This window comes from Castanea sativa, chromosome 12 (genome assembly GCF_040712315.1).
Source record: "Castanea sativa cultivar Marrone di Chiusa Pesio chromosome 12, ASM4071231v1".
NCBI lineage: Eukaryota > Viridiplantae > Streptophyta > Magnoliopsida > Fagales > Fagaceae > Castanea > Castanea sativa.
Genome location: NC_134024.1, coordinates 6567114 through 6583883, shown reverse-complemented (window position 1 = coordinate 6583883; position 16770 = coordinate 6567114). Strand labels below are relative to the sequence as shown.

Here is a 16770-nt window from a genome sequence, read left to right as displayed (position 1 = left end):
TAAGATAACAAATTATTATTAGTAATTTATTGATGATATAAATAGTCTATTTAATATTTCAATTACATGTAATTTTCAAAATATAGGGTTATTGAATCTAATTTTTATAAGTGAATAAACAAAAACCACTATCTAATTAACTCCTATAATATAATTTCACTTATAATTTAGTGATTAATTTTTAGATTTATGAAGGGGTAAAAAAAATTTAAGTTGTCTCTATATATAAGAAAAAATAAGTAATTCATAAACAAATTCAAAACCTCGTTCAACAAGAAAATAACCAATCTTAAACTTGTAATTTAGTTTGGTAATAAACTCAAACTCGGATTGTGTTCGAAAGAAATTTAAATAAACAATACTAAACTTTTGATACTCGGCTTAACTTGGCTCAGCTCTACTATTCATTCCCGACCTCATTTTGTCTAAACTTATCCATATCTTGTCTACAACTATAGTAACCATGTAAAAATTTACAGAGACTGGAAGGATAATGATCTCATAAAAGCAGTGCACAAAAATTGCGCTTAAACCTCAAGCAATTTGCACTGTCGATATAATGTCCAACTATCTTTTCAATATAAAATTTAAGGTTATGACTGAATCGTTGGACTAAAAAACTCTATCCTAGGCATTTCGAAATGCATGCTCTCGGATTAAGGACCATAATTAAAGCAATAAACTCGTATTATCATTTCTTATAGGACAAAATGAGCATAAATTCATAAAGAGCATATACTTGAATGAATATGAATATATATATATATATATATATGTCAGCATAAACAATCTTCTTTCTCACAAAAAAATAATCTTAAACAATCTTATCTTTACTGCCTCAAGACACTCAAAGTTGATAATTTAGAACATTACTTTTACAAAAGAAGGTTACAAAGAACCTGCTAAAATTGCTCATTCTCAACCTGTTGAAGCATTTATCTTTACACTTTTTTCTTTAAAACTGGGGGTGAAAAAATAAGTGATAAGAAACCATTTCAATGAAAGTTTTGTTGAAAATTCTTTGTTTATACATGCAATCAGTGTCTTGTATTAGAATTACGTATTGTCACACCATGTAAGAATTTGGTAAATCCTAGGAAGCTGAGTTTTCTGTCTGAGTCTCTGATCCAATCCTTAAGTAAAGGGTAAGCTTGGGGACCCAGATTCAGTTCCTGCAGAGATTATTTATCAAGTTAGGTGGGATGAAAGTCAGATCATTATATTGATCTTACAAGCGTGGATGTCCATACCTGTGCCAGTTCCTCAACTGAAATGACCCGGTTTCCTTCCTGTTCAAAATACTCAAAAGCCGAACTTGCAATGCTCTCCCATCCTTCAAGAGCCTCAAGCTGATACGTACTGATTGCAGCAGCGCAAAACTCTTCAAAGTCCATTCTTTTATAAGCGAGCGGATCCATCTGAAATCACTCATTACAACAGTCAGCATAAAGTATTATAGGAAAAGCATTCAACTTGAACAAACAAAGAAAGAATATTAACAGTTCATGTTATCAATCCAATCCATTTTGCATTTAGGGCTATGTTTGTCAATAGGGAGAACAAGCTAGTAGTGGAATGTCAAATGAATGTCTCCCGTAGGAACAAGATCCAACAGCATCCAATATGGAAAGAGGTGTACAACCATTTTCGTTTTCCATTATGTACCCACGTTTAGGAACTAGGCTAAAAAAAGTTCCTTCTCACCTAGCGTGAGTTTTTTTCTCTCAACCAGGGAGAGACTTTTCTTCTCATCTGGGGTGAGCCCACAAGTTTTGACTGCTTCCAAAACAGTGGCCTCGTGTATTGTTTGCTTTACGAATATGGACTGTGACTTCATAGAAAGTTGCAACAGATAAGTTTGACGGAGGAAGAGGGTGAAGTGATTAGCGTCGGCGGCGACCAGCGCAAAAAAATCCTGGACGACTGCTACCTTAGTTTATTGGGGAGGTTTCTCACAACTCGTCCATACAACCAAAGGGCAGCAAAGTCCCTACTAAGGTCGGTGTGGAAGTTTGGGTCTGATTTAAGGATTGTGGACGTGGGCGACGGTTTGTACCAATTTAAGTTTGCTATGGAGAGTCAGCTACAGTGGGTCCTAAACAATGGACCATGGAGTTTCGAGGACCATCCTTTAGTTCTCCGCAGGTGGGAGAGGGGCATGACTGCGGCAACAATGGTTTTTACGTCCATCCCATTATGGATGCAGGTTTGGGGCTTACTGTTCGACCTCTTCACAGAGGAGGTTGGGCGAGACATTGGAAAGGGAATTGGGACCGTGGTTGAAGTTGATAATACAGCTTTTAAGTCGGAACAAGCTCATTTCATACAAATCAGAATGGAGTTACCACTGGATAAGCCGATACGTCGGAGTGGTTTTGTCGTAAGCCCAGAAGGAGACAAGGTTCAGATTGGTTTTAAGTATGAAAGGCTGGCTGGGTTATGCTTCCAGTGTGGTTTGTTCGGCCATGAGGTGCGAGATTGTCCAAAGCCCAAAGACCAAGGGCAGATAAAGAATCCTTATGGCGAATGGCTGAAGGCGGGGTTCCGAAGGAAGGAAGGGGAGGCCGACAGGAGACCTAACAGCCTGTGGAGGAAGGAACAGCCACCATGTGAGGTTTACCGACCTAAGGATCCGCCTCAAACCAACCAAGACACCTTTCCCGGAGAGACAAGGGCAAGTTCGGGTTTTCGGTTTGGAGAAGAAAGTGAGTACCCGCATGTGGTTTTTCCAAAAGCGCAAATCACGGAAACGTCAAATCTTGATATTATGGACAGTGACTACTCCATGAGATTAGTAACTGACAAGAACCCTCAAAAGGAAACAGATCACCATACCCCTACAAGACCGGTGTCAAATACGGAGGAAAAACTATCGGTGAAGTCAACTTTTAACGTATCCGAAATTGGTGGAAAAGAAGCCGTTGAAACTGACACGGTCTCTCCTGTGAAAGCCGCCCATATTAATGAGGGGATAGTGGACATGCATGGTTTGAGGGATATGAATTATAACAAGGGTGGGGACAACAATACTTTTGGGCTAATTAAAGTGAACACCCAGGCCACTTCAAGTACTAAGCAACCTACATGGACAAGAAAAACTAGACAGCAAACCTATGAGAGTGCAGAGAAGCAAGGCAGGCAAATACAAAAAGTGGGCCAAAAAAGGGAGTTTGAGGAGAGTGAAGTGACAACAGAGCCAGAAGCTCTAACGGATGGAAAAAAGATTAAACAGGGAGTGCACAATGCTCAACCCAACATATCAACGGTGGAGGCTGCCTTGCAGCCCCGCAGAGCACAATGATCATTATAAGTTGGAACTGCTGGGGGCTTGGGAACCAACAAGCAGTGGACGTACTCACTGATATGGTGAGAAGTAAAGGACCCACCGTTTTGTTTCTTATGGAGACAAAGCGGTCTATCGCAGAAATGCGTAAACTTTGCTACGACCTAAATTTTCAATCAGTCCTGGCTGTCCCGAGTGATGGCCAAAGTGGAGGTTTGGGACTTCTCTGAAAGGCAGAGTGTGATCTTCATATTCAAACCTTCTCTCCTAACCATATTGATGCACACATCATGGCAAAGGATAAACCACCTTGGCGCCTAACAGGTTTCTACGGACAACCAGAAGGACATCGAAAGCATGAGTCATGGAGATTACTTAGACACTTGCATGCACGAGCCTCCTTGTCGTGGGTTTGTCTAGGTGACTACAACGAAATCCTCAACTCTAGAGAGAAGCAAGGTGGTATCCCGAAAGCTTTGGCTCCCATGTTAGCTTTCAAGGAGACCTTGTTGCATTGTGGATTGGAAGACCTAGGGTACCACAGGTACCCATTCACGTGGCGCAATGGTCGACCGGGAGAAGCTTTCATCGAACTACGTCTGGATAGGGCACGTGCTTCTACAGAATGGAAAGACCTTTGGCCAAAGTCTCTCACACGCAGGTAACTTATTCTGACCATGACCCTATTTTGTTGAATACTCAAGGCTATGCTCAACAAGGACGTTCTAGACGAAAGCACATCCACCGCTTTGAGGAACGTTGGGTGGCTCACCAAGGGTGTGAAGACGTGATCAGGGCAGCATGGACCTACCACTCACCCAACGGGAGCCCAATGTTTAGACTATTCGAGAAGATTAAGTGGTGTCATATGAGTTTGGTGGCATGGAGCCGAAGGGTGTTTGGCAACACTAGAACCCGTCTGGAGGAAAAACAAGCCACACTCATGGACTTGTCCAACACCGGGTATGGTAGCAACCTGGCCCAAATAAAAACAATAAGGGAGGAAATAAATGAATTGCTGCACCAGGAAGAGGTGTTTTGGAGACAAAGGTCCAGAGCTATATGGCTCCCAGCTGGCGATAAGAATACTAAGTTCTTTCATAAACGGGCAAGCCAACGGCGGAGGAAAAATCAAATCGATGGATTGATGGATGAAGATGGGATATGGAGGACGGATGAGCAGGGGGTGGGTGTGATAGCAGAGGAGTATTTTTTTAAAAAAAATTTGTGACGTCCAACCCCAGTAACGTGGATGGGGTTCTAAGCGTGGTGGATGGTGTAATAACAGAGGAAATGAACCAGTCTCTACTTCGCCCGTTTGTCGGTGAGGAGGTGCAGCAAGCTCTATTCCAAATGCACCCGTCGAAGGCACTGGGTCCAGATGGTATGTCTCCCTTCTTTTTCCAGAAATATTGGCACATGGTAGGTGGAGATGTAACAGAGGCAGTGCTCTACGTGCTGAACTCAGGTCATGTCCTAACGAAGATGAAATTTACCCATATTGTGCTTATACCTAAAAGGAAGGACCCACAAACTATGTCAGATTATCGCCCCATCAGCCTGAGTAACGTGGTCAGTAGGGTGGTGTCAAAAGTGCTGGCTAATAGAGTGAAGAATATCCTACCGAATATTATTTCAAACGCCCAGAGCGCATTCGTTCCAAATCGGCTCATCACCGACAATACCGCAGTAGCATATGAGATGCTCCATAGGCTGAAAAATAGAAGAAAAGGAAAGGTTGGGCACATGGCGATTAAACTGGACATTAGTAAAGCTTATGACCGTGTGGAGTGGGAGTTTTTACGAAGGATAATGCTAAAGATGGGGTTTTCGGCTATGTGGGTGGACCTAGTTATGTGGTGTGTCGTCGGCAAGCTACACGGTCCTAATCAATGGTGAGACTCAAGGCTTTATCTCCCCAACACGTGGCATTAGACAAGGTGACCCACTGTCACCGTACTTGTTCCTGTTCTGTGCGGAGGGATTATCCGCCCTACTCCGAAAAGCTATCGAATCACAGCATGTACAGGGAATCGCGTCCTGTCGTAATGGGGTACGTATCTCCCACCTACTCTTTGCCGACAATAGCCTATTATTTTGCACGGCCACCCCCTTGGAATGCACACGTCTTCTTAACATATTGAGTACCTACGAGCAGGCATCGGGGCAAGCCATCAACCGGCAGAAAACAGCCATGTTTTTCAGCCCAAACACCGAACCAGAGATAAGGGAGGTGATTCGAAGAATGTTCAACGCCCAGGTGGTGACTGCATTTGAGAAATACCTGGGTTTGCCAATAGTTGGAGGCAAAAACAAATTGAACACATTCAAAGATCTTCGGGAGAGAATAGCTAAGCAGATTACTGGGTCGAAGGTTAAGTTTATTTCAAAAGCAGGGAGGGAAGTCCTCATTAAAACAGTGGCGCAAACGATACCGACATACTCGATGAGCTTATTTCAACTGCCAAAAGTTCTGTGCAGCGACATCAACTCCATCATGGCAAAATATTGGTGGGGGTAGACGAGTAATGAAAGAAAAATACACTGGATTAATTGGAAGCAGATGTGTGAGCCAAAGAAAGCTGGAGGAATGGGCTTCCATGACATCCACGCATTTAATTTGGCCATGTTGGCAAAACAAGCATGGAGGCTGCTCAACCACCAAAACTCTATTTTTTAGAGTTTATAAAGCTAGGTATTTCCTAACGTCTCCTTCCTAGAAGTTGAATTAGGAAGCAACCTGTCATACGTATGGAGAAGCTTACTGAAAGCAAGGGAAATCATACTGGCAGGAGCTGGATGGAAGGTGGGTAGTGGAACTTCGATAAATATAATGGGTCATCAGTCGTTGCCAAGAACACCATGTCTTTGTAGAGAGGGGCCTGAACTGCTGAAAGTGAGTGAACTGATGGACGAAGAAACTGGACAGTGGAATAGAGCTACAATAACCTATTGGTTTGAGCCTCATACATGTGCTGATATATTAAGGGTACCCTTGCCCAACATGCAGGCAAATGATGCATTAGTTTGGAAGGAGAACAAATCCAATGCTTTCCCGGTTAAATCGGCGTACTCGGTGGCCCTGAGGATGATGCACCATTCGGGTGGGGACCACTCTAACACGGCTACTGATAGAAGAATATGGAAGGCAGTATGGTCCCTCAACACTCCACCAAAAGTACAAACATTCCTCTGGCGCGCTTGCTCAAACATCTTGCCAACCCATGACAACCTCCACGCAAAGAGAGCGCATCTACACCCGACTTGTCTCATGTGTAAACAGCAGCGCGAAACAGTTGGACATATCCTGTGGGAGTGCCCGTTTGCACGTACTTAATGGGCGTTGGCTAAAGGGAAAATCCAGAAGAGCTCAGCTAGTGCACCGAGCTTTTTTTTTTTTATAAGTAAGAATGATATATATACGAAAGGCTACTCTATGCCTGAAAAACACAGAGCAACCCAGAAAATACAAGAAGAAGAAAACAAAGAGAAACAAGAGAGAAAACCAAGCAACAAAAAAATTACAATAGGGAAAGGGAGCAAAGAAAAGAAGGGAGGGAATCACTAGACGTGAGTCCCCACGCCCAAGACCAATCAAAAAGAGTTCCACTAAAAGAAGCAAGCAACTGATCACTAGAGCTATCCAAATCCTCAAAAGTCCTCCGATTCTGCTCCTTCCAAATACATCATAGGATGCACAACAGGACTAAATTCCAGATCTGAGACGAATGCTTCCCCAGTCAATTCCACCATCCAAAAAGCAAGTCTGGAATCGATCTAGGCATAACTCAAGCCAAGCGAAAAGTTATAAAAACAAAGCTCCATAACCGATAGGCCACCTCACAATGAAGAAGTAAGTGGTCTACCGTCTCTCCACAATGACGGCACATAATGCACCAATCCACAAAATCCAATCTCCTCAATCTCAGATTGTCTCCCGTTAGGATCTTAATCCAAGCTACACACCAAACAAAAAAAGAAACTCGCCTAGGGGCCTTTACTCTCCAAATAACTTTCCAATGAAAGATAGTTGAAGGAGAATTTCTTAATTTGTTATAGTACGACCGGATGTCAAAAGCCCCATTAGGCTTCAATTTCCATCTCATCCGGTCTCTAACATCCATAGGAGGGGTTATAGCACCCAATATACGAAGAAACTGCAGCCCTTCATCCATCTCTCAATCATTAAAAAACCTGCTAAAACGAACATTCCAAAATCTTCTATCCTCCGCCCCCTGCCTAGGCAAAGAAGCTTCAACAGAAGCCTCCTTATCAATGGCAATGCCATACAGCCTTGGAAAAGCCAATTGAAAAGGTTGATCCCCATACCGCCCATCGTGCCAAAACCTCACCCTATTCCCCAACCCAACCACAAACTAACAATTTTTGCTGAAATCCTCCCAACCCATGCGGATACTTCTCCACAAACCACACCCATGAGCTCCCCTACCCAGCTTTGAGATCCATCCCCCCCAATCTTCCCCATATTTTGAAACTACTACCTGCCTCCATAACCGACCCTCTTCCTTTCCAAACCGCCACAACCATTTCCCCAATAAAGCCTTATTAAAGGTAGTGACTCGGACTATGGTGCAACGTTTGAATCGGACTGAGTTGGAACAGTGGGCTGTGATAGCATGGGGTATATGGAATGCTCGAAATAAGCTTTGTTTTGAGTACACCCATGCTCACCCAAAGGCTACTCTACGTGGTGCAATGTCCTTTTTGCATAAATACCAAAATCTAATAGCCAATCAACGGACATGCTAGTGCTAAGACATGCAATGTATTTTTTCCTCCAATTTTTTATTAGTTGTTTTGGCAGGGCTACCCTGTCCTTGTCCTAGCCCAGGCTGGCGTGTAGGCCTGAATGGTTCAGGACCCATTTACTATACCCTTGTACTTTCACTTTTTTTAATAATATAAATTCTATCTTCTTTCGTCAAAAAAAAAAAGGAACTAGGCTGGCTATGCATGTCAAATTCATCTCAAAATTATGAAAGGACTCACTAGTACCCACTATGCAAACTAATACGATTTTTTTTTTTTTGGTTAAAATGCAATTTATACCCCTCTAATTAGGGTCATTGAGTTGCTTCTAAATCAGTCCATTAACAATAAAAACTTACAATTTATACTATCAAATATTACAACAATGTCAAAATTCCCCTTCCGTCATATTGCCTTTAATCCACCCATAAACAGCATCATTTTGGACCAAAATTGTCATTTTAGATAGGTTAATGGCAGAAACTGACAGAACATAGTACAAAGGATACATTGACATCACTGTAATAGTCGAGGCTGTAAATTTAAGTTTTGAAAGTCAAGAGACTGGTTTAGAAGCAATACCAAACTTGGTTGGTGTAAAGTGCATTTTTATTCCTTTTTTTTAATAAGTAAATGAATGAGTCAAGATCAATGTGAAAGCCCACATTCCATAATCTGTAGTTATATTTGTTCTTGAAAGCTAATTAACATGTCAAGTTATCTTACCAAATTCAAAATGTCAGAAACCTTCGACTCCTTCATGGCATCAGTGGCATTTCTCATGAGAGCCTGCAATTTTCTTCATAATAATTAAAATGTCATGATGAAATTATTTAAATAAAAAAATACATTACTACATAAATACAAGTCACTCAATTCATTAATCAAAAAGCTTACACTATACTGTGTTACTTGATAACAAAATCTTATGTTTAAAAGGTTATCTAAGTGTCATCAAGGATTCTAAATAAAAGGAAGCACCAACTAACCGTTCTAAAATTCTCGAGGGACACACACCCATTTTTTGGATCCAAGAGCCTAAATTGAGCCTTAAGGTACACCAGCTCATCTTCAGTTAGAGCTTTTGAGAGAGCCTGCAATTTTATTTAAAAAATAGTAAATAAATAACAAAAAAGAAATATGCTGCAGAGACCAGAAAAAATGCACACTTAAAATGTCAAGTGAAAGGCAATCTTGCCCCAAGCAGTGTGCCACATGCCACTGAAAAGTGGCATGCAAAGGCAAACGCCTATTCATTAAATCTTAGGCCACCTTTTGTGTGTGTGTGTGTGGTTCTAGGTTCTTTTTCAAAAAAATTTGGAAAGAAAGGGGTGGAAGTCAGCTTCTTCCATAAATAACCGTACGTGTTTTAAGAATTACATAATCAAATCTACCCTTCCCCCTCCTCTTGGGGCCAAAGCTTACTTTCAAAAAAATGATAATAATAAATTTTTAACAATTACATAATAGACAACTACCTTCAATGCTGCACGTTTGAAAGGTGTTGCAAGAATATATGACTTAACTAACTTGTAGATCAAAATATCTAAAGGCACAGCACGGTTTTCATCTCGTAACCATGGGTGAGCTGCAGAAATAGAGGTAATTAGGTAAATATTATTTTCCATTGATAAGAAATTTAAAGACTTATGACTAATTGAGAAAATTTAGACAAATCATATAAACTCAGAAGTTATACTGTAAGAGAGAGTATAAGTTTTCACAACTGAGAATCAAATTAAGGACATATTCATAAATCAAATATAACTTACTTAGAGCTTGAGCAGCAGTCATTCTTTTCCTGTGGTCCTTGTTCAGAAGCCTTCTAACAAAATCTTTAGCTTCTGGTGTCACAATAGGCCAAGGTGAATCATCAAAATTAGGATCAGCCCTTAGCACAGAACGAAAGATTCCTGATTCGGTACGTGCCCAAAAAGGTCTGCTTCCGCATAACAAAATATATGTTATGACACCAATGCTCCATAAATCTGCTTCAACACCATAAGATCTATGAAGCACTTCAGGTGCAACATAGTACGCACTACCAACAATATCATTGAGCCGTTGATCTGCACATGTACAAGAACTAGACCTTCAGTGACCATGAATAAAAGGCAAGCAATTATTGAAGAAGTATATATAGAAGAAAGCGGAAATTTCACAAAGAGTGTTCAAAGTAAAGACCCAAAACTATAAACAATCTCAACAAAAACAAATGCATGCCACATTTATACACATACAATGCAAATATGAGTGCACTCCACAACTTAAGCTCCATTTGATTGACAAGAAAAGGAAAGGAAAAAAGAAATAAAAACTGTTTTCAGCATTTTCCATGCATTTGGTTGTCAGAAAACTGTTTTCACCACTAACTACTTTCCTGCAGGAAAAATTCTCCCTCAAATCTCATCCTACGTTTTTAACTCTGTTAGAATAATGGTCAAGTAATTAAATTCACTATTTCCTAACAACTCTGACATTTGGGACAATTGGTAATCCATCATGGAATCAAAGCAGGTACTCCTGCGCTTGAACCCTGTCTCCACCCTACCTCCCATTTAAAAAGTTAAAATCTCAAGTGTTGGACCCCATTTATAAACGGGGGAGTCTAGGCCCACAGGTAAAGAGCAGTGTTAGAATAATAGTTAAATGATTAAACTCACCATTTATTAAATGTTTAAACTTTTGGAACAATTGATAATATATCAATGGATTATGCATCATAGGCAAGCTATAACTTTTTATTGAGAAAGAAAAAAAAAATATCTTGCAATCGAAACAGTTGCAGGAAACACATTTGTCTCCTTTTACAAAGGCTTATTTCCCAGTTGTTACTGGTCAAATGTACAAAAGATCAGGAAAATTGAAAAGCTTCACAAACCAGAGTAGGAATTCGATCAATTTTTATCAATGCCAGGAAGCAGATCAATATTCATGGGGAGGCTTTCTCTGGGCATGTTTGGTCTACTTACTGCTAACTCTTTTTGGATTCCTTTCTAATGTTAAAAAAAAAATCCTTTCTTTTCACTTCACTTTTCTGTTAACCAAATGCAGCCTAAAGAGAGAAAAGCTTTTACAAGCAAAATTTGAACAAAAAATAGTAAGAACTTAGTCAAAGCATAGATCCATTGTAAGATATTAAAATGCGTCAATCAAAATTGAACCCTTATCCACAAGGAAGTGATTGAAGTTACTTAAAACCTAATGCTATATTGTTGCCATGACTATATTTGGAGCAACAAGTATATCACTATGGAATAGATAGTTATCTGCCCCTATAAAATTATTGGAAAAGATTTTCTTCTAAAATCCTCCCCTCCCTTCATCAAGCCATGATTAGTTGAACATGTGATTGAAAAAGGAAAAACATTTTGAATTTAACAGTTCTAGGAAAGAAAATTTCACAAAATACTTGGAAAAGATTCTACAAGTACAATGGATACCCAGAAGTATTCCTTGTGTAAATAGAGCCCTACCAAACTTGGGTCTGGCAATAAGCTACTAATGGAAGATCAGAATATCAGAAAACTTGTACAGCAGTTAAACAAAATCCAATCAAGTTATTAGAATAAAAAATGATTAACTAATCTCCCACTTTTATTCATATTAGTATTCCAATAATAGTATAAGAATAAGCAACTGTTACCTGGCCTAATAAAATCAGATAGACCAAAATCAATAACCTTCATTGGAGTATCCTCATCTTTTGTGACAAAAAGAAAATTCTGCCAAGCAATCAAGGCATCCATAGTTATCAATTGGAATTAGGAACAATGATTAAAAACGCATAAATTTTTTAAAAATAAAAATATAATAAAATAAAATAAAAACCAACAACAACAACAACTACTACTACTACTACTACTACTACTACTACTACTACTACATGCGTGTGCGTGTGAGTGTGCACAATCAATAATTCCAAATGCAAGAAAAGTAATAAATTGGAGAAAGATTATTAGTTTGTTAGCATTGCTATACCTCTGGCTTTAGATCACGATGCACGACACCTTGAAGATGACAATAGGAAACTACACTTAAAATTTGGACAATAATTGTTTTAGCATCTTCCTCCATGTATCTTCCACCTCTACATCAAAGGATAATAAGGCTTCAAGAGGAATATAATCAAACTAAACAAATAGAAAAATAAGACTTAAATTGACTTCAATTAGGGCAGAGAAAATAAGCAGCCAATTTTTACCTTGCCAGAATTCTGTCCAGTAGTTCTCCACCCTCACACAATCTGACAAAGAGAAAAAAGAAATACTTCAGATCAAAATTCTAAGACCAACAATGAAAAAAATTTGCCTAGAGTAACTGATGCAAAAAGCACAAAGAAAATTTTATTTTAATTTTACAAGTCAAATTTATTTTTATCGACCAATTGGATTTTATCTTAGGAATTATTATTAATTAGGCTATCAATATTCTACTTAATTTCCTAGAGTTGGGAAATTTTTGGTGTTGACTCCAGCCAACCCTACTTGCCGACTCCTAGGTAATTTTTATTATTTTTGTTCTTCAAATTTTGCTATTGTTGTGCTTGATTTGGTTTTGTCCTGTGTCACTAACCCATCTATATATTTAGCTTTATCGTAATTCTTCTTCACAAGATTCTGGATTTTATATAAGTTAACCATCCATGAGGACTCTAGGATTGTAAAGGTTTCCTCACATAACAAAGAAAAACATAAATAATTGTCTCCACGAATTAAGTCTTCTTAGAATAACACTCCAACAAGGATATACGTACTCCATAACTATGTACACGTTGTTGGCATCCTCAAACGCATCATGAAATTTGACCAGATTGTTATGCCCAGATAAGGCTTTTAATATTTTCACTTCCCTGCGAACATCTTCAATCGCTATTGCCGTTGTCATCTGCCACATAACACTTTGTTAGATACTAAAATCCTACTGATCCCAGAGGCGTCATCTTTATAAATCAATTAACTTTCATTAAGATAAAATAAGGATAAAATTTTGTCTCAATAATACAAGAATAAGAAGAGTTGGAAATTAAAAAGTTAAACATGAACATAAGCCAGAACTATTATTAACCTTATGATGTATTATCCAAGAAAACTTAGCTCAAAAGTATTAAAAAAAAGTAGCTAATACTGCCCCTGGCACATAAATTTGAAATCAACCAATAATTTCCCTCTGGCTGATAATCTTTCTTTTGTCCCTATAAATTCAGTACCAATAGTAAAAATTAATCTCATAATTATAAAGTGAGTCAACAAAGCAATGCACATAAGAGTATTTGGTGCACATAATTTTCCTAAAAAAAGGTTCAAAAACTAACATCAGCAAACAAAAGATGAGTAACAGCCACGAAGTTCTAGGTAATTTTAATCACGCAGTGCCATTGCAGGGAGCACTTAATTACACATGCATACTAAGATCAATACCCTCAACTTAAAATGAGCTCTTAATTCCCTGTTTTCAAGACTTAAAAACTTGCAACTTGAATTGAACATCACTCCTGCTCTGGTCATCAGTCCAATGGAGTCATGAATATTCTTCCTAAATAGTTGAGAATGTGCCTGTGGGAATGTAACCATGTGTTCACTGCTTTCTTAAATATGAACCAAAAATAAAGGTCTGATATATTTGTCACAGATCATAAAGGAAATCAAGCTTCTGTCAATCAACTTATTCATTTCATGCTTGTTCATAGGTAGTGCATTCCTGACAGTCATCACATCCCATCCCCTACCTAAAAGCAACTTCCTCTGCTTATCTTTGTGTCCTTTACTTTCCTCAATCTAGTATAAAGATCTTACTACTTCAGAAAACTTCTACACCGTGCACGCCAACTTGTCCTTGCAAAACATGGTGCAGCAGCTGCAGCTTAAAAATTGGCAGCCACCGAACCACATATACTTTCCACTCTGTCAAAAGTATACCAAGAGGTGTAACTAGTTTTCCAATGACCAGTTTTTTCCCGCCATACTCACGTTCCCTGCAAACATTTCTCCTTAAATGCCTCATAATCCTTCAGCTGAGCCAGTCTCCTATGCCCATTCTGCTATAAGCATGTTCATCAACTTCTACAACCTAATCACAAGTAGAGACTAGAGAGTAGAGACACACTTGACTCTTGAGCCACCCCAACGGACAATAACCAACAAGCATCTTTCAGTATTACCAATCACAGTTTAAAGCACCACCCACCACCTCAACATGTTCCAAAACACTATCCTATCCACCATTGAAATTTTAAAGCATAAAGAAACACAGAGCACCCAAGTCTTTTCGAAATACGACAACAAAACCGAGCCCCGATAATCTTTTCTCTCTATTTTTTTTTTTTCCTGTTAGTTTAATGAGACCCAATAACCACTCCCATAGTTTCCAACCTCAATTCTCAACCCAAACTTCAAATTTCAAAAATTTAATCACAACCCAACAAATCAATCAAATTTTACCGAGTACCCACTTCCCCAATTTCAATCTGGATCAAATGAGTCCAACACAATCCAGCTGTAAAAAATTTAACTGAATACCACGTCAACCTCTATATTTCCTTGTCTCTTCTTCTCCAACTTTTGAGTGACGCAACTAAAGATTTCAACTTTTCAACTAAACCTTCACTACCCCACATTAGCACTAAACTCAACTAATTAAAATAAAATAAAAAAATTAAGCTTTAATTACTAATCACCCACTTCAATTAAACTAACATAAAGTACTAATTTTTACCAATAATAAACAATGTATGACCAAATAAACACATACCCAAAACACACCTTAGCTTTGGAGATGATTTTAACAGCTACAGAGTGACCTTTAAGCTCTCCTTTTTTGCACTTAGCAAAACAAGTATGACCAAAATGCCCTCGCCCAATTTCTTTGCCAAGCTCATATTTTGCTCCAAAGTTCTTTGGGTACCCAAAGCTCTTATCAAGTCCTCTCTCTCCCTCTCCTCCTCCTGCTGCTGCTGCTGCTGCTCCTTCCTCCGGTATCGGCGCCGGGCCTTCCGTCTCCCTCGCCGGACCTCGCCGCCGTAGTATCGCCGACATGATAGGCTTCGCCGGAGACGGAGGCGGGAGCGGCCATCTGAACTTCCTCCCCGGAGTTCTCGCCGGCGAAGGAGCTACTCCGGCCGGGAGGGGGCTCTGGAATGGACTGGCGGCAAAGGACTGCAAGGGAGTGGCGCCACCGGCGAAGTTGGCGGAGTGCGGTTGGTTAGTCGCCGGCGGTGGACCGGCGGTGGAAACGCCGTTACCGGTGGGGGATTCGTCTGTGTTGACGACGGGGATGCTCTTGCTGCAACAATGGCCCATCGTTGGTTGGCGGGAAAAGTCAAAGCATCAGACGGTGGAGAGAGCTTGAGGTAGAGAGTTTAGAAGTTTGCCTTGTGCTGAGAGAGAGAGAGAGAAGAAGAAAGAAGAAATTGAGAGAAGAGAGTGTTGAAATGGTAGTATTATATAAAAGTTTTTTTGAAAAGTAGGAGAGTTTAAGCTAATGTGACAGGTTAGATGTGTGCATTTATTGAATGAAAGTCACCTCTTCAATTAAAAAAAAAATTATATATTATTTAAATTTAAAAATAAAAATATAAAAGTTTTTGCACAGAATGAGATATAAACTTAAAAGTAAATAAATAAAAATCAGATTAATAAATATCTTTGGAGCACATATTAATTAATTATTTTTAAAAAAAAATTATGAAAAATTTTATAAAAAAAACTGTCAAAAAGAGTTTATCACTTTTTCGTTTTTCCAGAAAATATTTAATAATATGTGTTTTAAGGACATACTATATTAAAACCCAATAAATAATATTTGTAGGTTCCAGTTAATTTAACTGGTAAAGTCTCTCATAGTTGAATTAGAGATCTAAGATTCAATCCTCGCCTATACAAAATATTGATTGGTATCTTGGTCTAATGATAAAAAGCTATTGTTAAGAGTTAGATTAAAAGTTGAATCCCTTTGAACAAAAAATAATATTAACACTCTAAGATATATAAAATTATAAATAGTTGATCCACTAGGTTACCGGATGGTCTTTGGTCTCAATTTTACATAAGTCAAGAGTATCAATTTCTTAGGAATTCTAATATGTCTCATAAATAAAGTGGAATAATCTATATATAGTTGATGTGGAAGCTTTTTTTTTTAAGGGGAGATTTTGAGTTGTACACCATAAATTGCATTTATGATTGAGCTTGTGATTTAATTCAAATCTTGTTCTAGAGGATTCATAAAAGGGACCAATATAAAGTTCAATCAAGTCATTACTTTTTGTAGTTATTGTTTTACTTAGCAATTTAATTCCAATTTTATGTTTTTAACTTTCCACGCCAATGAGTCAATAATCAATGTGAGTTGGTAAGTGCATTCATTATACCTATTAAATATTGGTAGTTTTTTTCTTTTCTTTCACATATATAAGCAATACTCTTTTTTTTTTTATATAGATAAAAGATATAAAAAAAAAAATCAAATTAGGGAAGAGTCTTTCAAGCTTGTAGCTCAATTAATTGGTACTTTTCAATAGTTTAAAATATGAAATTGACAACAACAAAAAAATGGTGTAATTTATAATTAAGTCTTTAATAAATTTTAGACAATGTTTTTGTCTTTAATTAAGCTTATCTCTTTTTTTATTTACTATTATATAAGACCTTTATTTTACATTCGATATAAATTTTACATTCGATACCAAACTTTTCATTAAACTTTGGTAAATGAAAAGT

General features: G+C 38.4%; 1 protein-coding gene across 3 annotated transcripts; it reads right to left on the bottom strand.

The window, feature by feature from the left end:
* Nucleotides 1-782: 782 nt before the first annotated feature.
* Nucleotides 783-15462, bottom strand: LOC142619822 (CDPK-related kinase 3-like). 3 transcript variants are annotated; one of them, XM_075793117.1, is made up of 11 exons: nt 14815-15461; nt 12810-12940; nt 12258-12299; nt 12035-12143; nt 11700-11778; nt 9826-10122; nt 9532-9641; nt 9043-9147; nt 8780-8842; nt 1251-1418; nt 783-1172 (listed from the first exon to the last, which is right to left on the bottom strand). In XM_075793117.1, the coding sequence occupies exons 1-11, from the start codon at nt 15349-15351 to the stop codon at nt 1038-1040; spliced, it is 1776 nt and encodes a 591-aa protein (XP_075649232.1). In that variant the 5' UTR covers nt 15352-15461; the 3' UTR covers nt 783-1037. The 3 variants fall into 3 exon arrangements, 2 of the variants coding, with proteins under 2 accessions (XP_075649232.1, XP_075649233.1); XM_075793118.1 differs by having other exon boundaries at nt 14804-14944; XR_012841583.1 differs by having other exon boundaries at nt 795-1172; nt 8780-8852; nt 14815-15462.
* Between the last annotated feature and the right edge of the window lie 1308 nt (nt 15463-16770).